At 38.5% G+C, this 25,303-nt stretch overlaps 1 protein-coding gene across 3 annotated transcripts; it reads right to left on the reverse strand.

Annotated features, from left to right (window-relative positions):
* Positions 1 to 297: 297 nt before the first annotated feature.
* On the reverse strand, positions 298 to 25,009 carry TIMMDC1 (translocase of inner mitochondrial membrane domain containing 1). 3 transcript variants are annotated; one of them, XM_036742664.1, is made up of 8 exons: positions 24,707 to 25,009; positions 23,883 to 24,090; positions 18,117 to 18,282; positions 17,033 to 17,121; positions 15,834 to 15,901; positions 7,836 to 7,914; positions 5,715 to 5,825; positions 298 to 3,549 (listed from the first exon to the last, which is right to left on the reverse strand). In XM_036742664.1, the coding sequence occupies exons 2-8, from the start codon at positions 24,074 to 24,076 to the stop codon at positions 3,396 to 3,398; spliced, it is 861 nt and encodes a 286-aa protein (XP_036598559.1). In that variant the 5' UTR covers positions 24,077 to 24,090; positions 24,707 to 25,009; the 3' UTR covers positions 298 to 3,395. The 3 variants fall into 3 exon arrangements, with proteins under 3 accessions (XP_036598559.1, XP_036598560.1, XP_036598561.1); XM_036742665.1 differs by having other exon boundaries at positions 24,919 to 24,992; XM_036742666.1 differs by lacking the exon at positions 24,707 to 25,009 and adding an exon at positions 24,522 to 24,586.
* Positions 25,010 to 25,303: the final 294 nt, after the last annotated feature.

The following is a 25,303-nucleotide window of genomic DNA, read 5'->3' on the forward strand; positions in this document are numbered from 1 at the left end:
ATTAATAAAATTATTTTTAAAAAATAGTTAAATTTTAGTCCTAATGAGAGGGCTCTGGCTAATTGCATGCATGAAATGACTAGATTGCCCGTAAATGCCCAATTGTGAACAACTTATGAACAATAGCCTGATTCACCAAATCAAGCCTCTCCTCGGGAAGCATGGTTAAAAAAACAACATGCCACCTTTGCTGGTGGCCAATTATAGAATGCAACCTTTTGATTTTGTCTCACAGAAGGAAGACCAGCAAACATTTTGACAGAAAGTAAAATGGTGTAAATTATTCTTCCTCTATCAAGCAATTCAACAAGCATTTATTAAGCAATTACCATGTGCTAGGCAATGGGGATACAAGGACCAAAAACCATATAGAGCTTACATGTCTTAAAAGTCATATGTACATATTGGTAGATAGAGAACAAATACAAGGTAATTTAAGGAGGAAGGGATCAGAAAAGACTTCACATAGATGGTGGTACTTGAGTGGAGTCATGAAGTTCTAGGAAGTAAAGAATTCTAAGATTCCCTCACTTATTTTGCTTTTATGATGGTGGAATTCTCACTTGATACAAACTAAAATTCTGAATGTACTCTTTGATCCCCTGCTTAGATTCTAAGTTACACCTCCCTAATCCAATCGGTTGCCAAGTTGTTAATTCTACTTCCACATCTCTTGCTTGTATGAAGGAATGAGATTTGTTCAGTGTTTATTAAGGGCAAAGAGCTGTGCTAAGTGCTAGGGATACAGGTAGAAAAGATAGTCTCTTAGGATCCTAGATTGAGAACTTGAAGAGACCTTGGAGGCCAAGTTTGATCTTGGTTAGACCCCAAATCCTTCTCTCCATTCACACACCACCAGCCAAGTTCAGACTCTAGTCACCTTACTGGTCTACTTCTAGTCTCTCCCTTTTCTAATCCAGTTGCCAAACTAATCTTCCTGTAGCACAGCCATGACCTTGACATTCCCCTACTAAGAAACCTTCAATGACTCCCAGTTGACTATAGGATAAAAAACAAATTCCATAAGCCTGGTTGTGTTGAGACTAGTGGATCCAGCAGGTCACAGACCTGAACATGTTGTCATCTCTTACTTCGAGGAAATTGAAGCACATGGGCTCCCTTTTCTCTCCTCTTCATCTCAAAACCTACTGACATCCTCCCTGTCTCTCCTCCTTTACTACATTCTGGTAATGTGGTGAGCCTCCTTGCCAATGTCAAACCTCCCACATGTGAAATCTTGATCCTATTCCCTTCCACATTCTTCCACAGACTGCCTCCTCAACTATCTCCCTCCTTGTTAATCTTCAATTTCTTTCTACCTATTGATTTCAAACATGCTCAATTCTCCCTCATCCTTCACCAGATAACCCCACCCCCTTCAAGCTTTCATCCTCTATTTCTCCTTCCTTTCTCAGTTAATCTCCTATTAAGTAGGCTATACTTGTTTCTATTTCCTCTCCTCTCGCTAACCCCTTGTGATCTGGCTTTCAACCACATCACTCAACTGAAACTGTCCTCTCAAGTTACCAATGGGCTCTCAGTTGTCAAATCGGATCATCTTTTTTTTCATACCTCATCCTTCTTGACTTCGTTGCTTGATCTGACAACGCCAACCACGGTCTCCTTATAAGTCTCCCTCTTTGGGTTCTCCTGGTTCTTTTACCTGTCTGACCACTTACTTTCCTTTGCTGATTTATCACCCCCAAAGCTAGTTCCTTTATCTCTCATCTCCCTGTAACCTTTCTTCACTGCTGTTTCATTGAATTCCTCCTTTCCTTTTTTCTCCCACCGAATAATTTTTCCCAATTACATGTAAAGATAGTTTTCAAGTTACTTTCCTCCCTCCCTTAAAGACACAATTGAACTATCACCTTCAAATAGACTTTTCTGATCCTCTCAGTTATGTGTCCTCCTTCCCTACCTTGTATTTAATTACTTCATATTCATCCTGCATTTATTCTACATGTATTTCTTTGGTATATATTCTTATATGATCTCTCCTCTGATAAAATGTAAGCTCTTTGAGAGGACGGTTTCATTTTTGTCTCTATATCCCTGGTATAGTACCAAGGTACACAGTAGGTGCCTAATATTTGATTGATCTCACCCCTATTTTTCTGACCAGCTACTGTGCGGGTACATCCCTCCTCATTCTCTGCTTTCCACTTTCTGCTCTGGGAACTTTATTAAAACCAACTCTAGAAAGGGCACGGCAATTGACTATCTCATAGTTCTACTCATCATCTCTGTTACTTCCCAAACGACACCTTTCACTCGCCACCAATCCCCTAGAAGTGTATTAGCATTAATAAGCTTTTTGAGTCAGGGATTCTACTTTTGCATTTGTATCCCCAGAGATTAGCATAATTCTTGCAACACTTAATTAAGCACCTAATAGATGTTTTGTCATTTAACATCCTCCACAATCTGGCACTCACCTACCTTCCAGTCTTATTTCATACTACTCTCCTACATGAACTCCATATTCCAGCCAAGAGTACTCATTTCTCTCAGGTAATGGCACATACCATTACCGTGGCTGGATTGTGCTCTCATCTCATCTCTCAGATTCCTTTGCTTCCTTCAAGGCTCAGCTCAGGTGCAGCTGTGAGGTCTCTCCTAATTCCTCTCCACCCTTTAACTTTCATTGTACTAAATACCCTCATACCCATGTTGTCTCTTCACAGTAAGCTCCTTGGGTGCAAGAGTATTTCATTTTTATCTTCATAACCCTAGTACCTAGCACAGTGTTTTGTGCTAACAGGTTTAATGTTTGTTAAATGTATCTTATGTTACTGATGTTACTAGTAGGGGCTTTTGTTAAACTGGTTTTACAGTTTAGATTTGCATCTTTAAAATATATTTAATTTGTATCTTAAATTAGTTACGCAAAACACATTAGTCAACCATATATTTAAGTGAACCCATTTTTTAATTAAAAAAAAAAACCACCTATTCAGATCTGTACTCATTTTGAGGTGATTGATGGCACAATGATTTCCCGTGTGTGTTCCACATCCTTCTTTAGGTGCCTTCTTCCCACCCCTCCCTTTTAGAAGAATGGTATTACATGAACAAAGAAATAAAACTCTATTACCCAAGGAAGTCTCTGGGGGAACATTTTCTCCCATTTGGAAAAAAAAAAAGACTAAATAAACTCATTCTCAGATTTAGAGGAAGAAAACAGATACAATCTCCAGCAGCCCAATTCTTGGTGAGTCTGCCCAGCACCAGCCATTAACAGGCACTTCATAAGTCAGTGTTTACTTTATGCAATAGTCCAACACAAAGACGACGTTCATAATTAAAACTTTAGGGACACAGGGAGGAGTTCATCCAGTTCTATTTAAAAAAACAAAACATCTCATTAAATGTCTCCTATATCATGAATCAAACTAGTCCTCATCTTTACTATCTGTTGTTGAAGAAGGGTTTCTAGGAAGATTTAACAGCTCTTCAATTCTCTCTGCGTCTCTATCTGATTGATTTTTCCCTAAACTGCTTTGGAATTCTTCAGTGACAGCATCAGTAACATGCAGCCTGGCCTTCCTGCAACAAAAGAAAAGACAGATCAGGTACAATTCTATTTCTTCGCTTCATAACAAACATAAGTGCCTGGCTTCTGGTTCTTATTATAACGACATGATGAAGTGTGGGCTGAAATTCATCCAGTGGACAAGCACTGCTATTTGCTAGACCTAGGGCTATTGCTCAGGTAATACGGTCCTCTGCCAAACAGCTTAATATGAACCCCTTAACAGCAGGTCAATGATTTCTAGGTTTTCAACTCCTTAGAAATCCTTTTTGTTCTGTCCATTCCAGGGCCACTATTCTTAGCAGAGAATACAGAAATTAGAATTCAGTAGTTCTGCTCTCAGTCACATATAGTTGTAATGCCAACTAAGTGGTCTTTATCCCTTCTTGGTTCATCCTCTTTTCCTCAATACAGTTTAGAAAACAAACAGACAGAAAGACCCTGAACTCTTCTTCTTGTACTCAGACTCCATTCATTGAGTGGTCCTGACACTGTTTTCTTAGCATCTCTGAATGGTTTTTCTGTTACTTTCCATCTCTTCAGTGGGCTCAGTAACAAGCACTAATTTTGCATTGTTTTTTATCATTTCATCCTCATCCCAACTGGTCTTTCTACAATTTGCCTTTAGAGTTAGCTCAAGACCATCTGCTGTGGTACCTTACTGCCCTCTTCCAACTCCTCCACTAGTCATGTGCATCTTATTCTGCCCATCCTCCTTTCCAAGGTTTCTGATCACTTTCTCAACAAATGATTTTTAATGATCTTAAGCAAAAAAAAAAAATAGCCAGAGAATATCTATCTTTTCTGTGCCTTTGTAAGTCTGTGATATTATCAACTTATACTCATAGACTGAAGGTTTTCAAAGCATTTTCCTTACAATAGCCCTATGAAGTAAGTGGTAAAAGTATTATTATCTCCATTTTACGAACAGGTTAAGTTTATAATAGAGAAGTTTAAGTGGTTTACTCAGGGTTACATAGTAAGTATTAGAATCAGGATTCTAAGCCAACCTTGTGCATTTTCCATGATTCTCTACACTAGATCTAATTACTTTATGATTACATAGCACAGTTTTTCTTCTTTTTCAAACTCTTTCTCAAAAGTCACTCCTTGAAATAGCTTCTCATTATGGCTGCAGGGCCAGAGGACCACATAGTAAAATTCCAGTTTCCTATTCCTACCCATTTGGCAGAAACCACATCCACCTTCTAAATTCTTTATCATTCCAAGACTCCTATTGACACAGAATAGGATAAAACAGAAATAGTTAGCTGCATCCTTCAGGCCTTACAGTTTTCCCTGAGCTTTCACTTCTACTGCAAGAGGATTCAACAAAATAAAATCTTTTGCTGGGCTTTTAAAAGAACTGGCAAAAATGTTTCTCTTCATAACATATCTTATCTTCTAAATTCTGAGTTTCCCAAAATGTCAATGAAGGAGAATCTCAGCATCTGGAGAAATGGAAACTCTAGAATGTCAACAGAGATATGATATGTAGGGGGATGCGTATCAGCTCTCCAAATCTAAGCAAAGTTCACCCTTTGCCTCTGTAGTTCCTTTCAAGTTACTTCTTATAAAAAGAGGAAAAGAAAAAAAAAAGACATGCAGTCAAATACATCAAGCATGTTTTTGCTTCTCCTAACAACAAAGGTTCACACACATAAAGAACCTTATCATATTAGAGAGAAAAATTACAACCCTACCACTTTTTCCATCTACTTTCTATTTGCATTACATACATCTACTTATTAATTTTTGACCAGGTCTGTGATTTTATGGGGGTAAGGAACTCTTGGTGAGGACCTTCCTCTAACCATGCAGGCTGGCACCTCCCCTGCCGTTGAGTTTTGCCTGGGGTCCTGGGAAGTTAGGGAACTTTCCCAAGCATACACAATCAGTGTGTGTCAAGAGGCAGGACCTGAACCAAGGTCTTCCTGACTTCAAGGCCAGCTTTCTATCCATCATAGTGTACTGTTTTTCATAACAGATGTAAACATAATAAATGTATTTTAATTTTTTGTCATTTAAATTTTAAACCTCTTTTTTTCACTAAATGTATTTTAGAATTAGATGATACGGTAAAATTACAAAGCCTCTCTGAATGTGACAGCAATGACTTGGCCAACAAGGCCGAGCACGTCGGGTCTGAGAACCGAGGCTAAGCACTTGCTTTACTCACCACTCATTCAGCTTTGACTCATATAGCTCTTTTCGCTTCTTCTGTTTTCTGTCCCAAACAGTTTCCCCTTGAAACTTCTGTATGGCCATGAGTGTGATTCCAAAAGGAGCACTGAGGTAAAGAAAATAGAGAGTGACAGCTTAAGAAGGCTAAATGGGCACATGGGCAACCATTCAACAACTATTTTTTAATGTTTTTTTGCTTAGTTATTTAGGATTTGTCATTACTTTAATTCATTTGTTCCATGAATTGACTGAGTTGGGGTTTTGGGAGAGCGGGTATAGGAAATAAATGCAATATTATAACACAAAAAATACTGAACAAGGCCCTACATCACAATTAGTCAAAAAATGATCTCAGTGGGAATGCCTACAACTCTATAGTGCTGCTCTTCCACTACAGAGAGCTTCTACTGGTACCTGTGACAGTTGAGATCACAATCAAATAAAGGAAAACTAATGAAACAAGTCTCTGTGTAGTGGCAATAACAAAGAGAAAATAAAGGAGATTCCCTCACAGCTCAATAAAAGATAAGACGTCACACCTAGGAGCAGACTCTATGATTCATTCTCACAGGAGAAAAATAAACCAGAATAATGAAAACATATACTTCTAGAGGAAACCCCATTAACGACCTTAGGTTGATGGACTAGCCCTTAAAAATCCACGAGTGGCACCGATTCCTTATATGCTCAGCCACACTAAGCACTTCAACAGACACTGCCTTGCACTGACTAGTTCTGTGAGTATGCCTGGTCGTCCCCAATAAACCAGGAGTTTCTGAAGAAAAGGGGCTGTGCTTTATTTTCCTTTCCTATATCCTCACTTTTTGTACACAGCAAGCAACCAACAAACTTGTGTTAACTAAAGTATTCAAAAGGAGCTGGATAACTACCTGTCAGGGATGCTACAAAAAGGGTCTTTGGGGGTCCTATTTCAGAGGCTGGAAGAGAAGACCCCAAGGTCCTGTACAATTCTAAACACTCTGATTTTATGAATCTATAAATGCCCAAGGATATAATGCCTGGCATAAGCATTACTTGGGTCTTTAAAGTACTCTTAAAATATAGGAAGTCCCAAAAGTCTTAGTGAAGTTTTAAATCACTAAAGCTTTTTGGGACACCTTGTATCTATCCCTCAAAACTGTATTATGTCAATGTATAATCAGACTATGATGTTAATAACAATTTTAATTTGTTGGTTTTCACAAGACCCATCCCTTTAAATAACAAAATATTAGCTCTTTGAAAGGCTCATAGATTTAGATCTGAAAGGGGCTTTACAGGTTATCTCATTCGATCCCCTCATTTTAAAGATGAGAAAATTGAGACACAAAAAGTTTAAGTGACTTGGGGGCCAAGATCACGCTGGCATTAAGTGCATGAACTGAGACGTAAACCCAAGTCCTACTCTGACTCCAAATCCAGCACTCTTTCCATTTGGCCATACTGAAAGCAGATGATAACGATCTTGCATTCAAAGTTCTCTTTAGTAGTCTTCAGTATTTATGCAAATAGCTCTATGCTGCCCTAATTCAGAGTGGCATTTGTTTATGTCTCTGTAGTTTCATTTTATCTAGCAGACAACAAGTTGTATTGATGAAGAAAATTTGACTAAAGGTTGCTTGAACAGGGAAGTGTTTTCTTCTGAATTTTGATAGAAGTTAACTTTCGCCTTTGACAATTGTTAAGCATCCCTATGAAAAATGGCTTTTGTCACACATTTAAATATATTTTTCCCTACTGACGAGGCAGTTATCATACTTCGAATATAAAACAAAAAACTAACTTAAATTTCTTTTCCTATGCTTAACTACAAACCATTTAGTTCAAACTCTGTTTCTATCTGTTTCAAATAGTCAGTGGTATTTAACTAGGAGTCATTTCTAATGAAGTCTGTCAAGAAAAAAAGTGGAGGTAGAGAAAAGGGATTGAATTAATATTGAATTATCACTGTATGCTTACACACATAATATTTCAAAAGTGACAGAAGGACTCTGTCATTCTAAGAGTCATGATCTTCTAACACTCTAGAATTAAATTTTTATCTTGAGGAATATATCATAATCTGAGGCATTAAGTAAAATTACGCCAATTTGGACACAAACCATGTAAAACATACCCCAGAATGGCTCCAATTATACCACCAGCCACCAGACTACTCAAACCCAGGTGTATTCTGAAAAGACTTCCTGTAGCAGCTATTAAAAAACAGAAAAGAAAGACAGATTCTAAATTAAACACTGGAATTAAAAGTATCAGTCTTCTCATACTTTTTCTTTTTCCCTTTTTCCCTTCTGCTAAAATGGGCACAAAAATTCTGCTGGGCTTTTTAGTCAATACTCCACCATAAGCTATAGTTCCAGTATCTCTTTTAATCTTGCATTGATCTTTTCATGTTTTCTTGCCTATTCAAAGAGGCTCTTTTTTTTTCTTGTATCATGTCTAAAACTGTTTTACTTGTTCTCCAAGTACCACCCCTTCCTACTTCCTGTATGAGCTCCCTCCTATTCTTTCTTCTCTAGCATCTTCAACCTCTTGCTATCCATTGGTTTTCCCTCTTCTGTCTCCAAAGATACAGAAGCATTGTCATCTTAAAAAAATCTTTACTTGGCTGAATCCCAAATTCACCATTTACTAGATGTGCGAACATGGGCAAGTCAATAAACATTACTGAGTTTCAATTTCCTTTTCTCTAAAATGAAGACAATTAATACCTGCCCTACTACCTCAAAGGGTTATTAAAACACAAAGATTTTGTTTTTCCTTTTTCCTCCATCTCTGGCTTATAGCTCAGCTATCTCCACCATGGGCAATCTCCTCATACCTACATACTCTTTAATATTCTTTTTGCTTCCTTTTTCCTTTCTCTGATTCTCAGCCAAAAAACTCAGGGGAAAAATACTTTCTCCCTCCTTCCCACTCTTTTCATTTCATATTTGCATCCTTTGCCTCCAAATGAAGTTGCTCTATGACCAATAAGTGTAAGAGTCTTGCTTATGAAATGTCTCTATCAAGGAAAAGGAAACATAACTTTTGAAGAGCAGCGTCAGCACTTAAAAAATACTTCCACAGATGTTCTCTGTAGCGTCTCCCCAGATATTTCTAATTGCATCCTCACTTTTCTCTACCTGAAACTGTTGATTCCAAAAAATCTTAGATGCTAGAACTAAAGATCATCTACTCAAACCCTCTCACTTTAGAGAGGAGAACAATGAGGGCCAGAGAAGTTAAGAGATCTGATCAAGGTTACAGAACTAGTTAGTAGCAAGCCTGGGGCAAAGACCTAGCTGGCATGAATGAAAGCTGAATTAGGATCAACAGAATCTGAGTTCAAATATAAGCTCTGCCACTTAATGCCTACATAATCTTGGGTAAGTCACTTAATTTCTTTGCCTGTTTCTTTACTTATTAAAAAAAAAAAAAAGCAGAGGCAGCTAGGTGGCACAGTGAGTAGAGCACTGGCCCTGGAGTCATAAGGACCTGAGTTCAAATCCGGCCTCAGACACTTGACACACTTACTAGCAGTGTAACCTTGGACAAGTCACTTAACCCCAATTGCCCTATCTTCCCCCCTCCAAAAAATAAAAGAATAAATAAAAAAAGGGAAAAAAATGCAGCATTTGAGGTAGATGACCATTAATGTCCCTGCAAAGCTCTAAATTTATGATCCTATGTCCCCAGTCCAGACCTTTCCTCCTAAGTCTTCTAACTTAAAGTCTAGAATTTTTCCATCACTACCAACATGTGAGATAAGTTTTAAGAACTATTTATTCAATTTTGTTTGTTTTCCTTAATTATTAGTATTGTTTTCTAATTTTTTTTACTACAAACATAACCAGACTATGGGTGAACAAGGCTTTTGTGGGCTGGCCTGGGAACCTAACTACTATTTATAACATTTTATTCATTCAAACATTTATTGGGTACTCCTATGTGTAAGGCACTATGCTTAAGCACTGAAGGAAATTCAAGGATAAATAAACTGATTCTAGGTTAACATTAATCAGACCTTCATGGAATAACACTTCTTTTATTTACTTCTTAATGACTCTTTAATGTAACTCTCCCAGCAGTTACTCCAAAGCATTCCCTTTTCCTTTCTCCTCCCCATTCCTTCTCTCAGATGACCCCATTTATCTCTCCTCCACACCTAAAAAAAAAAAACCCACCAAAAAACCCCCTCAGTGTCTTGGCCCATTCTTTTCTTTCCCTTTATGGTCTCACAGAATGAGGTGGTCCTTCTCTCTGCCAAGGCTAACCTAGTCTTGGTCCAACCACCTTTCATCCCCTCCAAAAGGATCCCACTGCAGAATTACACAGATACTGAAAACTGCCAGGGAACTTAGACAACACTTAGTCCAACCCATCAATATCTTCATTCTCTTTTAGTTGCAACACTGGCTCTTTTTCTTCTGCCTTCAGATACATTCAGGTCTCTCCTATCATTAAAAAACAAACACAAACCCTTCCTCATTCACACTCTCTTCTCAATATCCTGTCTCTCTCTATCTCCACCACTGTCAAGTCTTTAGAAAAAGCAATCTAACCATTAATTATGGAATGGCTCAACAAACTGGGGTAGTCATGGAATTGAATATTATTACAGCATAAGAAATGATGACTATGAAGAATTCAGAGAAACATGTGAAGACACATACAAAGTAATGCAAGATGAGGCAAGCAGATCCAGGGAAACAATATATGATGACAATAAATGTAAACAAAAAGAAACCTAAAACAAAGCTGAATACTGTAAAACTGTCATTCCCAATTTGACACTTGAGAAGAGATGATGTCATGTCTGTCCCTTCTTCCCTTGGAGGTGGGGATGCTAAAGGTTGCACACACTGTTAGACATGGTCACGATGTCTGTAACTGTGCTTAACTGTTCTCTTTGTCACAAGGGAAAGCCGAGGGGGACAGAATGAAAAAACAGAAAGGCGCGCCTTCTACCAAGAAAAAATACTACGGACAAAAGGAATTGAAGAGAAGTCTCCAGAAGGAAATAACCCTGCAATAACAGTAAGTGACCCCCAGAAGTGAGAATGGAATTACCACAAGATACCCAGAGTGGTTACGAAGTTGAATAAAAAAATGAAAAGAAGATACAACGAGGGACTTGCCTCTTCACAGAGGGCTGATGAAGCAGAGGTACAGGATGAAACACACAGTTTCAGAAATGGTCATTATGGTGATTTGTTGTGCTTGACTCTACTTATCTGTTACAAGGAAGGGCTTGTATTGGGAGAATGAAAGATAATTAAATGAACAATGAAAGAGATTTAAAAAAGAAGCATCAAGAAAACATTTAAAAAATACACAAAAGAAAAAAAATTTCAGAAACATATCATGAACAGGGCAATTTGAGTTCTACCACCTTAAAATTACTATGATAAGGCTACGAATTAGACTTGTGATTTCACTGGTACAGGGAACTCCCAGAAGAAGAAATTCCCTCTCTGCTAATGCAGGTTGGCACCTTGTCTGCACTTTATAGTCTTAGCAAGTTGCCTAAGCCACTGAGAAGTTAAGTTACTTGCCCCAGTCACACAGCCAATATATAATGGAAGCAAGATATGAACCCAGGTCTTCATCGCTATAGAAGAAGCTAGCTATCCATCATGCCATGCTGCTTTTACAACAAAAATTTTAAAAGCATCTCAAAAGTTCAGTTTCACATACTATCCTCTTTTCATCCTTCTTTATATATTGAAATGCTTCCATTTGTTGATGATCAAGTTCATAATAAAAGAGAGTTTTTTAAAAACAATATAAGGAAGGAAACTGAGCTCATAAAGAGGAATTTGGAAAGAAAAGCCAAAGCAACTGGCCAGCCCTAAACAAGGAACCTGGTGAGACAATCTAAAAATCAGATACATGAGAAAACAAAGACCCTGAAACCTTTTTCTGAAAATTTCAGAAAATCATTCAAGAAAAGTGGAAGTACCAGAAAAGCCAGAAGTCCTAAAATTAGAGGGCAAAGGCCAGATACCATCTCCAGGTTCAGAAAGCACTTGCACTCAGATCTTCTTGACTGTGTCCTGCATTCAATCCCCTATCCCATGTTGCCTCAAAAATCAAAAAACAAGATGGGATAGTCTCTGATTTCATCAGTGTTGGAAATACCTCCAAAGATGCAGATCATCACCTACCCACCACCCCACTCCAGGCTCTCAGCACCTCTCATCTGGACTATTGCAAGCGCCTCCTAATTCGTCTCTGTGCCTCAAGACTCTCCCCACTCTAATTCTTCATCCATCCAGATACCAAAGTGACTTTCCAAAAGTGCAGGCTTGACCATGTCACCCCCTACTCATAAATTCCAATATTTCCCTCTAAGATCAAATACAGACTCCTGTTTGGCATTTAAAGCTCTTTCCAACTTGGTCCCATCCTAACTATCTAGCCTCATCTCCTTCCTGTACTCTACAATCCAGTCAAACAGTCCTTCTTGCTGTTGCTCAGTCACAACACTCTCATACCCCATCCCCCCACTTTTTGTACTGACTGTTCCCCCATCCTTAGCATGCACACCCTCCTCAGTTCTACCTACAGCTTTCTTCAAAGATCTTCTGCAGGAGGCTTCTCCCAGTAGGCCCCCTCAGTAGATAGTGCTTCCTTTACAAGGTTACCTACCCTGTATCTGCTCTACATATATGAGTTCTGCATATACCTACATATCTGTGTGTTTTCTCTCTCATTAGAATGTAAGTTCCTTGAGGGCAGGGACTTTCACTATTGTGTTTGTATCGCTAATGTCTTAGGAGAGGCTTAATAAATGCTTGTTTCTTTTCCCATGTGACTTTTGTCCAGGTACTCATGTAAACTCTCTCTATGGGACTACCTAAAAGACCAGGGGCATTCCTCTAGATCTCCTGACATTCCCAGAATGCCAAAGGAGTATGCAAGCTATCAGTTATCCTCCACTCTCAATACAGGACTGGTCTACCTCCTTTTCCAGTCTTACATCTCTTTGAAGATATCCTTTATGCTGCTTCTTCGGCACAATTCTTCATTAATAATATGATGCAGGCTATTCATGCCTTCCATTGACTTTTGGGCGACCCTTGAAACTTATTCTTCGGAGACTGTGGCATTTTATGACTTGCAGCCACAGGGTATCATCTGAAGAATATTCAATTCAATCTTGAGATTGCCACTATAAATGAAATCAGAAGACAAAAGGAAATTGCAGCTAAATAGAAGGATGGCTGCCAAGTTTTCCTTGGTGAGGTAAATAACAGTGTTAACAGAGTTTGTTTTATCATATATCCAAAAGCAAAGAGAAACATAATTTCACTGGTCATTACATATTGCAGGACATGTAAGCATTTGCAAATACCCCTATGAAGATGACTTCAACTCATTTGCCATTATCTGTGGCAGAGGATAAGGAGGTAGCAAAATTTCTACAAAGAACTTGAAGAGACTTTCCAAATTAAATCAACCCATAGAAGAGGATGGCAAAAACTATGTTGGAAAAAAATTGTTCAGAAGTAAATAACTCACACTACATAAACTGCAATATAAAGTTTACAAAGTTCTTTCCTGATAGTGCATTATCTCTATCTTACAGATAAGGAAACTAAGGCTCTGGAATCATAAATGACTTAACCATGACCATCCAACTAAAAGTTGACTGGGGGAAGATTTAAACCAAGGTATCCTGAATCCAAGTCCAGCACTGTTACCATTATGCCCACCTGCCCCTCAATCACTCATGCCGGCATACCTCTTTAATGTTTGCAAAATGCTTGGCAAAAGATCAGTGAGGTTATCAAGAAACAAAGATGACACTCTAAGCCCACATTCTGAATGTGTTAATAAAGGATGTAGAAATGACATTTTAGAAAACATAGAGGGCAAAGACAGCTAACATGGATGGTTTTGTATGACTATGCTTATTTGTCACAAGAGTTTTTTATTGTTTTGATTTGATTTTGGGAAGATCTGGAGAGAAGCAAGGAGAAGTGAGTCATAGTAATGTCCAAAAAAAGGCAGATAAAGTAAAGGCAGTCTTTGAAGCATTTTTTAAAATATACAGAAGAAGTCTGACCACTCTGGAGAACAATTTGGAACTATACCCAAAGAGCTATAAAACTGTGCATACATACCCCTTTGACCCAGAAATACCACTGCTAGGTCTGTATCCCAAAGAGATCAAAGAAAAGGGATTGTACAAAACTGTACACAAACATTTATAGGAGCTCTTTTTGTAGTGGCAAAAAAACAAAAAGGGGAAACTGAAAGAAAGCCTATCAATTGGGGAAGGACTGAACAAGCCCTTCTGATGGAATACTATTGTGCTAGGAGAAATGATGAGGAAGATGGTTTCAGAAAAACCTAGGAAGACTTATATGAACTGATGCAAAGTGAAGTGAGCAGAACCAGGAGATCACTGTGCACAGTAACAGCAATATCGTAATGATGATCAACTGTGAAAGACTTAACTACTCTGAGCAATACAATGATCCAAGACAATTTCAAAGGACCCATGATGAAAAATGCTATCCACCTCCAGAGAGAGAACTAGTGAACTCTGAGTGGATATTTAAGCTGACTTTTTTCACTTTTTTCTGTTTCTTGCTTTTTATTTTTTTTTGAAACATGGCTAATATGGAAATACATCTTGCATAACATCACATTTTGATATCATACTGCTTGCCTTCTCAATGGGTGGGGAAGGTGCAAGAGGGAGAGAACTTGGAACTCGGAATTTTAAAAAAAAAGAATGCTAAAAATAAACAGGTAGAGATTTGGAAAATACACAAAAGGCAACAGAAGGAAGTCAAAAGCAGACACTGGCTGAACTTGACAAACAACAGTTAATATGAACATTTCCATATACAAAGAAGAAATCCTATGGATCACCCTCTTCTGGGTAACTCTCTCCTCTTTAGGTTATTATGTCACTGCTTTCTCCTGGTTTCCCTCCTACCTATGTGACTGCTCTTTCTTGGGCTCCTCTGCTCTCTCTTCATCCAGTCACACTTCCTAGAATGTCTCTTAAATCTCTGTCCTGGGACCACTTCTGTTTTCACTCTATACTATGCTGCTTGGTGATTCCATCAGCTCCCATGGGTTCGATTCTCATCTCTCTGCACATAATTCCCAGATTTGTGTATTTAGCCCTAACCTCTGTCCTGAGGTACATCTCACATCACTAACTACCTTTTAGATATCTTGAACTAGAGGTTCCATGGGCATCTCAAGCCCAACATATCCAAAAGAGAATTCATTATATTTCTCCCCAAACTCTTTTCCCTTTCCCAAACTTCCCTATTGCTGTTGAGGGCAACACCATCCTCCCAGGTAACCAGGCTCACAGCCTCCGTGTCATCTTCAATTCTTCTCCTGCATTCACTACACATATCCAATCTGCTGCCAAGTCTTGTTGTTTCTCCTCTCACAATGTCTGCTGTAGATGTACCCTTCTCTCCACTCCCACAGCACCACCCTGGTACAGGCCCTCATCACCTCTCCCTTGGACTACTGCAATAGCCTTCTTATAGGTCTTCTTGCCTCAACTCTCTCCACACTCCAATCCATGCTCCACTTGGCTGCCAGTGATTTTTTTAAAGTGCAAACCTGATCATGTCACATACCAACCTTTAAGAGACTCCAGTGCCTCCCAATTATTACCTCCAGGACCAAATGTAAAATCTTCTGTTTGGCTTTTTTAAAGCCCTTTCCAACCCAGCCCCTTCCTCTCTTTCAAGTCTTCTTATATTACACTCCCTTCACGCACTCTACTACAAAGCAACACTGGCCTTCTTGTTCTTCACACCTGACACTGCCACCTCCAGTGCCTTTTCATAGGATGTCCCTTGTGCCTCAAATGCTCTCCCTCCTTCCCTCCTGTCTTTGCTGGCTTCCTTCAAATCCCACCTTTCCTATGCTCCCACTGTTAGTGCCTTCCCTCTAGGATTACCTTCCATTTATACTGTATAGATCTTGTATGTACAAATTCCTTTTATATTATGGAAGTTCTGAGGCAGAATTCCAAATAATATGCCACGTCAAGAAATGAAATGATCCAGAAGACCTAACTTCCACTGTCCTTCACTAATCATTAAACCATCTACATACAATGAGAAAGGGAAAAAAAAAGTCTTACCTCCTGCAACAACAAAATGGCTCATGGCATTTTTATTTCGGTACACATTCAGACCAGTGCTCACTGTGCTAGAGAGGTTGAGGAAAAAAAAAGCAAGAAAAAAATATACTTTTGAGCATACTGACAGTACTCTCCCAATATCATGACCATAAAACTTCCCAACCCAATTACTTCTTCGTAATATTTTTAAGAAAAGGAATAGATTATGATTTCCATTCATTTACCCTACTCCAGCCTCTTTGTCATTTCCCTATTCTGCTTCAGGGTCTTTATGTACCCCGAGCCCTATGATATGAACTCTGAAAAATAAAACTATTACTGTTGACTACTCTTCAGTTTATTTTTCAAGACTCTCCACAAGGAGATAACTTAGAGGTTGAAAGCAAAGAAATTAAGTTACACACAGGTTGTCTGCCCCCTTCCAATTTCAAATCTTTAAACCATATTATTAACAAATCCATATACATCTGATGCTGGGGACAACACACCCTATATAGACAGTAAAACACACTTTACTAAGGAATAAGCACTAAAAGCTTTTTTTATATGATTTTTTAAAAAACACAGTCACAAAAATATATTCATCCCACTAATACAGAGTTGATTAAGCTATGAACTAGTCCAATCATTCTGGAAAACTGGGAATCATAGGGAAAAAGTAATTAAATTGTTTATGCCTTTTGACTGCACTATTGGTAAATGTCAGAAAGAAAGGTCCTATAACAACAAAATATTTGTAGTAGCACTATTTGTGATAGCAAAAAAGTAAAAAAAAAATGAGTGCTGGCAATTGAAGAATGGCTGGACAAACTATGAAACATGAATATGATGCAATGTTACTGTGTCATAAAAGATGCAAATGAGGAACTCAGAGAAACATATGAAGACTGATACAAAATGAAGAAAGCAAAACTAAATAGATATACACAATGACAATAACATAAACAATAACATGAAAAAGTTGTTAGATCCTGATGAAATCCAAGAAATAATCTCCATCTCAGAGAAACAGGGATAGATACCTTTTACCTCTTTGAAGAGAGATAGCAGAAATGGATTTGGAAAGTGGCATATACTGTCGAATGTGGTGCCTATGTCTGTTTGCTTAAAATATAAAGCAATAAAACTTTTTTTAAAAACTGTATTACTCAAAGTGTTCTGAGATAACATGTTCTCACCAATAGTCAAAAAGAACTTACTTAAACAGAGTCACAAAGACGGCTGTTCTCCAACTCCATCGCCAGCCATACCGGATGAATCCTCGAATGGCGGCTCTATGGGCAGATTGCTGAAATGGAAGGAAGGTTTGATTAGCTTGTCTGATACATTTTCCTTATACTCAGAACTATGGTAGAACAATGAGCCACAGACTGGGAGATACTCCTAATGTGATATGTATGTAAAATATACTAAAAAGAGGGTCTATAGAATCATTACCTTAGCCAAGGGAACTGGGTTTTTCTCTGCTACTAATTCTAAAAACTAACAATATAATTATGTTACACATGATTATGGGGGGACAGTACATGTTTTTATTAGCAGTATCTCAAACAGATTTGTAAAATATACTTGCCCTCTCACACATATAAGCTGAACTAACCATGGGCCTGTGATTTATGGACTAACTATGGAACTGACCCTTCCATCAAGCAGTAAAAGGAAAACTGGGAAATACTGATGTCAATCATAAGTATTTACTGAGCACCTATGTATGAAATACAAAAATATAAGACATGTTTTCTGCCTTCAAGGAATTCTAGTTGAAGAGATGACATATACATAGGAAAATAGGAAGGTATTAAGGTTATTTCCATGGTAGAACCTAAAGTCTTATAAGAAATCAAAGAAAGAAGAGATTAATGTGGTCTAGAATACTCAGGGAAGGTTCCATGGAGGAGTAAGACTCTTGGGGGTTGAAAGACAGGTAAGATTTAGATAGATGAAGGAGACTGAAAAAGGTATTACAAGCAAAGAATACAGTATAAGCAAAAGCAGAGGATGAATGAGGTGTTTGGAGAGAAAGAAAGAAGACTAGCCTCACTTGAACCAACTCAGCTCAAATATTTACACTTAGGTACTTCCTGGTGTTAACTTAGCAGGTAAATATGGATTTTCCCTTTTTCTGACCTTATGAGTTCAACCTCCCTCCCACCACATCAGTCTAATATTTAACTGGACTAGACATTTCTAATTATATCACCCAGACAAGAAACCATTTAGTAAGACAATTCTCAAAATTAGTTAGCAATCAAATCCTATTATTCATCAGTCATACATACATACCACAGCATCAAACCGATTGTAATAAATCTCTGCATGGCTCTGAGAAATATAACGTTGTTTGGCATGATAAAAAGCAGGTATGCCCCCATATATCCAACCAACGATTGCCCCTGAAGCTGCTGATTTGTAAATATAATCAATTTCCTCTGGGACTGGCAGGCGCTCACTGAAACAATAATGAAAGACAAAGTTACTTGCGTTTAGTTCTTGGAAATTACTAATCAACTCCCCTGGCACTTTCTAAATGCAAACAACTTTATATGTCTATTAATTGTGGTTCTCACAGAACCTACTAAAATGTATTTAAATACAATTATAGATGTTTTTAAGTCTAGAATTCAGATGACCATCTTCTTTGATATTATCACTAAAGTACTAGTCTCCAAAACAAAATTATAAAGAATTTGTGTTAAAGAATCCATTATTTCCCTTATCTGAATTTCCATTTTAAACTAGGAATTGCCCAATATAATTGAGCTTCCAGAAGGTTTTATATATATATATATATATATGTATATGTATATATGTATATATGTATATATGTACATGTGACTAAAACCTAGGGGTATAAAAAGGAACCTGGATATTTTTGTCTAACTTTTATCAAGTATTTACTAGGTACCCTGTGCTACAGAAAACATATACAGTAAAATGACACTAATCCAGACTAACCAGGAAGGGAAAACCAATGTGAATTGGAAAAAAAATGTGAAGTAGACTTTTTTTTCCAAAGAAGATTTTACTTTTAAGTAAACAAAGTAAACTGAAACAAAGCATACAGGGCTGACTGATGAATTCATAAAGTTTGTTTGTAAGTAGCAAAATCCACCTATAACATCTGTGAACAACTAAAGTACTTACTTTGTATAAAGTTATTCTCTTAAGCAGCCTAAGCACCCTCTCTCCACTTTCTATTACCTTAAAAGATCCTTTCCTGAGGATTAAGGAAAATAAAAATTCTAGCCGGGTCTATGTTCAAAAGGGATCACAGATTTAGAACTGGGGTCATCAGAGGTCATCTAATACAACCCCCTCAATTTTTAAATTGAGGAAACTGAGACCCAGAGAAGTAATTACAAACTTTTGAAATCTCAATTAATGAGGTTTCAGTGTAAATCTACAGAGTACTTATATTTATAATGAAGAAGTTTTAATTCCTCAGCATACTAAAAATCTTAGGATTTAGAGATAGAAAAGATATTTGATATCACCTAGTCCAATTTCATTTTACAAATGAGAAACATAAGACACAAACTTAAGAAGTGATGTACCCAGCAGGAGGGGCCAAAATGGCAGAGAAAAGATGGCAACATGCCTGAGCTCTCCCCAAAACCTCTCCAAACACCTTTAAATAATGCCATAAAACAATTCCTGAAGCAGCAACTCACAAAAGGACGGGGTAAAATAATTTTTCAGTCAGAGACAATTTAGAAGGTCAGAAAGAAAGGTCTGTCACACCTGGGTGAGAGTGGAACACAGTTCAGCGCTGGTGCAGACAGGGCCCCAGTAAAACAGAGCAGGCCTTGAAAGCCACTGAATCAGCAGCGGCAATGGCTGCTTCCAGAGCTCTCAGCCCACAGACAGTAAAGGGGTGGAACAACTGATCAGGAGATTACAGGGGTCTCTTAGCTGGCACTGGGGGCAGAACTCTGGTGCTTTGCCCATACTCAGATCCAGGTTGCAGTCCTGGGTGGCAGTCCCAGGGTGAGGAGGAGCACTACTAGCAAAGCAGAGCTTGCAGTCACAGGGAAGTAGGGACCCTGGTCACAGTTCCAGGGTTGAAAAAAGTGCTTGTGGTCACTCGCAAACCAGTGCACAATACAGAAGAGTAGTAAACACATCTCTCCCTAGATCATACCACCTTGGAAGAACCAAAAACTTACAGGTTCCCAGAATTACCTCTGAAAGCAGCTGCACATAAAAGCTGCAGCTTGGGACAGTACCCCCTCCACTTGGGAAGCAGAACCCCATCTAGGTATAGAGTTAAAAGTCAAGAAATAGGCTGGAAAATGAGTAAACAACAGAAAAAAGTTCTGACCACAGAAAATTACTATGGGGAAAAGGAAGATCAAAATACACACTCAGAAGACAACAACAAAGTCAAAATTCCTGCATCCAAAGCTTCAACAAAAAATATGAATTGGTCTCAGGCCTGGAAGAGCTCAAAAAGGATTTTCAAAATCAAGTAAGAGTGGTAGGGAGAGGAAAAATTGGGAAGAAAAATGAGAGTGATGCAAGAAAATCATGAGAAAAGAGTAAACAGCTTGGTAAAGGAGACACCAAAAAATCCTGAGGAAAATAACACCTCAACAAACAAACTAGGCCAAATGGTAAAAGAGGTACAAAAAGCCAATGAGGAGAAGAATGCCTTGAAAAGCAGAATTGGCTGAATGGAAAAAGAGGCACAAAAATACACAGAAGAAAAAAAACCCTTAAAAAGCAGAATTGGCCAAATGGAAAAAGAGGTACAAAAGCTCACTGAAGAAAATAATTCCTTAAAAATCAGAACTGAGAAAATGGAAGTTAATGACTTTATGAGAAATCAGGAAACAATAATACAAAACCAAAAGAGTGAAAAATAGAAGCCAATCTGAAATATCTCAATGGAAAAACAACTGACCTAGAAAACAGATGCAGGAGAGATAATTTAAAAATTATTGGACTACCTGAAAACTATGATCAAAAAAAAAAGTCCAGACATCATCTTTCAAGAAAGAATTAAGGAAAACTGCTGATATTTCTAGATCCAGAGGGTAAAACAGAAATTGAAAGAATCCACTTATCACCTCTTGAAAGAGATCCCAAAACGAAAACCCCCAGGAATATTACAGCCAAATTTCAGAGCTCCCATGTCAAGAAGAGAATGTCACAAGCAGCCAGAAAGAAACAATATGGAGCCACAGTTGGGATAGCACAAGATTTAGCAGCTTCTATGCTAAAGGACTGGAGGGCTTGGAATATGACATTCCGAAGGGTAAAGGAATTAGGATTACAATGAAGAATCACCTACCCAGCAAAACTGAGTATCATCCTTCGGGGGAAAAAATGGACATTCAATGAAATAGAGGACTTTCAAGCATTCTTGATGAAAAGACCAGAGATGAAAAGAAAAATTTGACTTTCAAATACAAGACTCAAGAGAAGCAAAAAAAGGTAAACAGGAAAGGAAAATCATAAGGGACTTAACAAGGTTAAACTGTTTACTTCTACAGAGGAATGATACTTGTAACTCATAAAAAATGTTCTCATTATTAGCACAGTTAGGGGTATATATAGACAGAAGGCACAGGTGTGAGTTGAATATGAAGGGATAATATCTAAAAAAATAAAATTAAGGAGTGAGAAAGAGGAAGATGCTGGGAGAAGATGAAAAGGAGGGGTAGGATGGGGCAAATTAACTCACATAAAAGAGGCAAGAAAAAGCTTTTACAATGGAGGGGAAGATGGGGGGAGTAAGGGGAAATCAATGAACCTTATTCTCATCAGAACTGGCTCAAAAAGGGAATAATACACATACTCAACTGGGTATAGAAATCTATCTTACCCTAAAAAAGTAGGAGGGGAAGGGAATGAGAGAAAGAGGAGGGAGGGTGATAGAAGGGAGAGCAGATTGGGGGAGGCAGTAGTCAGAAGCAGAACACTTTTGAGGAGGGATAGGGTAAAAGAAGAGAGAGAACAGAATACATGGGGGTGGGGGGAATAGGATGGAGGTAAATACATTTTAGCAATTATAACTATGAAAAAAATTTTGAAGCAAGTTTCTCTGATAAAGGGCTCATTTTTCAAATATAAAAAAGAGAACTGAGTTAAATCTGTTAAAATAGGAGCCATTCCCCAATTGATAAATGATCAAGAGATATAAATAGTTTTCATTTGAAATAATCAAATATATAGCCATATGGGAAGTAGCTCTCAACTGCTATTGACAGGAGGAATGCAAATTAAAACAATTCTGAGATACTTCCTCATACCTATTAGATTGGCTAATAGGACAGAAAAAGAGAATGACAAATGTTGGAGTGGATATGAGAAAAATGAGACATTTATGCACTGCTGGTAGAGTTAAGAGCTGATTCAACTATTCACTAGAGCAATTTGGAACTATTTCCAAAGGGCTATAAAATCGTGCATACCCTTTGACCTAGCAGTGCCACTACTAGGTCTGTATCCAAAAAGAGATTAAAAAATGGGGGGGTGAGATCTATATGTACAGAAATATTTACATCAGCTGTTTTCGGTGGCAGGGAGTAGAGGATTGGGAAGATGCCCATCAACTGGAAAATGGCTGAACAAATTGTGCTATGTGATTGTGATGGAATACTACTGTACTATAAGAAATCCTGAGCAAGATCTCAGAAAAACCTGGACAGACTTATATGAGCTAATGCAAAGTGAAATGTACTGTGTACAAAGTAACACCAATACTTGTGAGACGATCAGCTGTGAATAAATTAGCTATTCTTAGCCAAACAATGATTCAAGACAACTCTGAAGGATTTATGATGAAAAACGCTATGCATCCCCAGACAAAAAACTGATGGTGAGATTGAAGAATACTTTTTTTTACTTTATTTTTCTTGAGGTTTTTTTTGTCTGTTTTCTTTCACATGACTATTATAGATATGTTTTACATGACTACACAGGTACAACCTATATATGTATATAACCTGCTTGCCTTCACAATGAGGGAGATAGGGGGTAGGAAGGGAGAGAATCTAAAAGTTTTTAAAAGGAATGTTAAAAACTGTTTTTACATGTAATTGGGGAAAAAGTCATATGAGCAATCAAAAACTAGTAGAATCTGAGCTGGAAATTACCTTAGACATCAACTGGTCCACCCCTTTGTGATCTACATTCCCAAGTGGTCACCCAACCTATGCTGGAAGGTCTCCTCTACTATCCCTAATCTCCTCACACTCCTCCTCCCTCTGAGACTCCTTATTCACAAAGTGATACTCTTCACCCTCATTCCAAGGGCCAAAGACTTCATATAAACCAGAGCTGACATATGAATGTAGATCTTTTGATTCCAGATCCAGAGCTCTTACCACTATGTTAACTACTACTACCACTATTAAGAGTTAAGACATTTGTAGTTCAGCTGGGTTACTAGGCCTCCTCACTCTTTTAGATAAAATAAAGAAATTATTGCTTTTCATTATTTTCCCAGCTTCAAAATTCCATGTTTCTATAAGTCACAGATGATCAACCATAAGTCTGACAAAAATTAGAAGTAAGAACAATAAATCCCAGCTCTACTGTTTATCACCTATGGGAACCTGAGCAGATGACTTAACTTCTTTGGGTTTCTTTTTTCTCATTTGATAATATGAGGGTTGAACTAGACTATCTCTAGGATCTCTTCCACTTCCTATAATGTATGATCCTGTGAAATCTAGTTTCTTGGGTCACACAATGTCAGGTAAATGTATTAAAGGAATTGTGATTCAAAGCCTTTTATTCTTAACAAAGCTATTAACCTTACCTGAATATTACCACGTGAAAATTTAGAAACAGTCAAACAATTACTGACCTGCAGGGTCTGTATACCTTATAATGAAATCACAGGGGGCAAATATGAAAAACAAAACCCAGAAACCAGGCAGGAAAAGTTTAGTAAGAGGTATGTAGGAGTGAGAAAGACTAGAATCTCAAAGTTCTACTTAAGGCCCATGATATACTGAACTGAGGCCAAAACTCTATTCTGTAACTTCTCCAATGAATAATTATTATTAATAACTGTTGAGTATTAATCATTATATTTACTCTCTGACAAAGAGCTCCTTGAGGCGATCCCATCCTGACTCAGGATAAAACGGACCCTTAACGTGAGACGGTAGAGTCTTCTCATAAGAGCGGCTTGAGTCAGCTGCAATGGTGCTTTCCTCAGCAAGGACCCTTGGGAAAGGCACTAGGGCCTCCCATGCTCTTCTCAAATAAGTCTTCTGGGGTCTCTCCATCCCAGTTCTTGGTACTATGAAAACACAGTCAAGCGACAAAAGTTAGTGGCCATGAAGGTCTTGGCAGTTGGGATTAAAAAAAAAAGTAGGGGCAAAAATAGGAAGGTAAGAAAGGAGTAATGGGGCGGGGGGAGGGAAGGAGAAAGAGGGAAGGAAGAAAAGGAGAAAGAAAACAGAGGAAGAGAGAAAGAAAGAAGTAATGAGAAAGAGAAGAAATGGAGGGAGAAAAAATGATGAGAGAATAAAACCAAAAAAGAGAATAAAAAAACAGAATGAAAGAGAAAATGGGAGCAGGGAGAGAGGAATTGAAAAAAGTAAAAAACAAGAAAAAGAGAGAAAATGAAACAGAAAGCAAAGAGGGAAGGGAGATAAAAAGAAACAAAGGAGAAAAAAGGAAGAAAGGAAGAAGAAGACCAAAACCCCAACAACCAAACATTCCGAATACCTGGAAGAAAAAAAAAGTGGTACTTCCCCACTTTTACATGGGGTTGTGCTGGCTATCCTCTGGGTGTGTTTCTATGTGTGTCCGCCCCTGCGTGCGTGTACACACACACACTCTTTTATTGCCCAAAAGGGCAGCCAAGAATCTCCGTCCCAAGCGGATGGAGCGAGGGCAGAGCCGGCTCTTACCTTCGCGTCCCCCCCAGCTCGGGGGCCCTAGCCTCGGGACGGAAGGTCCTTGAGAAGCGCCGGAGCGTCTAGGAAAGCGCTGGACTTGGAGTGTTGGGATGGCCAAAGTTGCAAATCCGTCTCCTACATTTACTAACTGCGTGGCCTTGGGGCAAGTCACTTAACCTCTCCAAGCTTCACCTTCCCCATCAGTTAAAAAAAAAAAAAAAAACCTGAGAGGGGGCCGGACAAGACGACCTCCAAGATTCCTTCCGGCTATGGGAATCTCTTCCCTACCGGCTTCTCGGGTCTTACCGGAAGCTCTTCCCAGCAGCAGACAGGAAGTCCTGCCCTTGACCCGGTGTGCACAGTTGGGGTCGGCGCAGAGATGCGGCTGCGCAGGACGCCGTCGCCTAGTGACCGAAGGCGCATGCGTATTTTTTCTTTTGCGTTGTGCTGGTGGCTGTAACCCTACCCTTTTGGAATGTATGGGAACCTACAGCTTGTGAGATTCAGCACTCCCTTATTTTACAGAAGAGGAAACTGAGGAAGTGATGACCCTAGGCACACAAGTGCAGAGCTGAGATTAGAAAGAAACCGGAGGCTCGGACTCGTCTC

The sequence above is a fragment of the Trichosurus vulpecula genome, chromosome 2, assembly GCF_011100635.1.
Source record: "Trichosurus vulpecula isolate mTriVul1 chromosome 2, mTriVul1.pri, whole genome shotgun sequence".
In the NCBI taxonomy this organism is placed as follows: Eukaryota; Metazoa; Chordata; class Mammalia; order Diprotodontia; family Phalangeridae; genus Trichosurus; species Trichosurus vulpecula.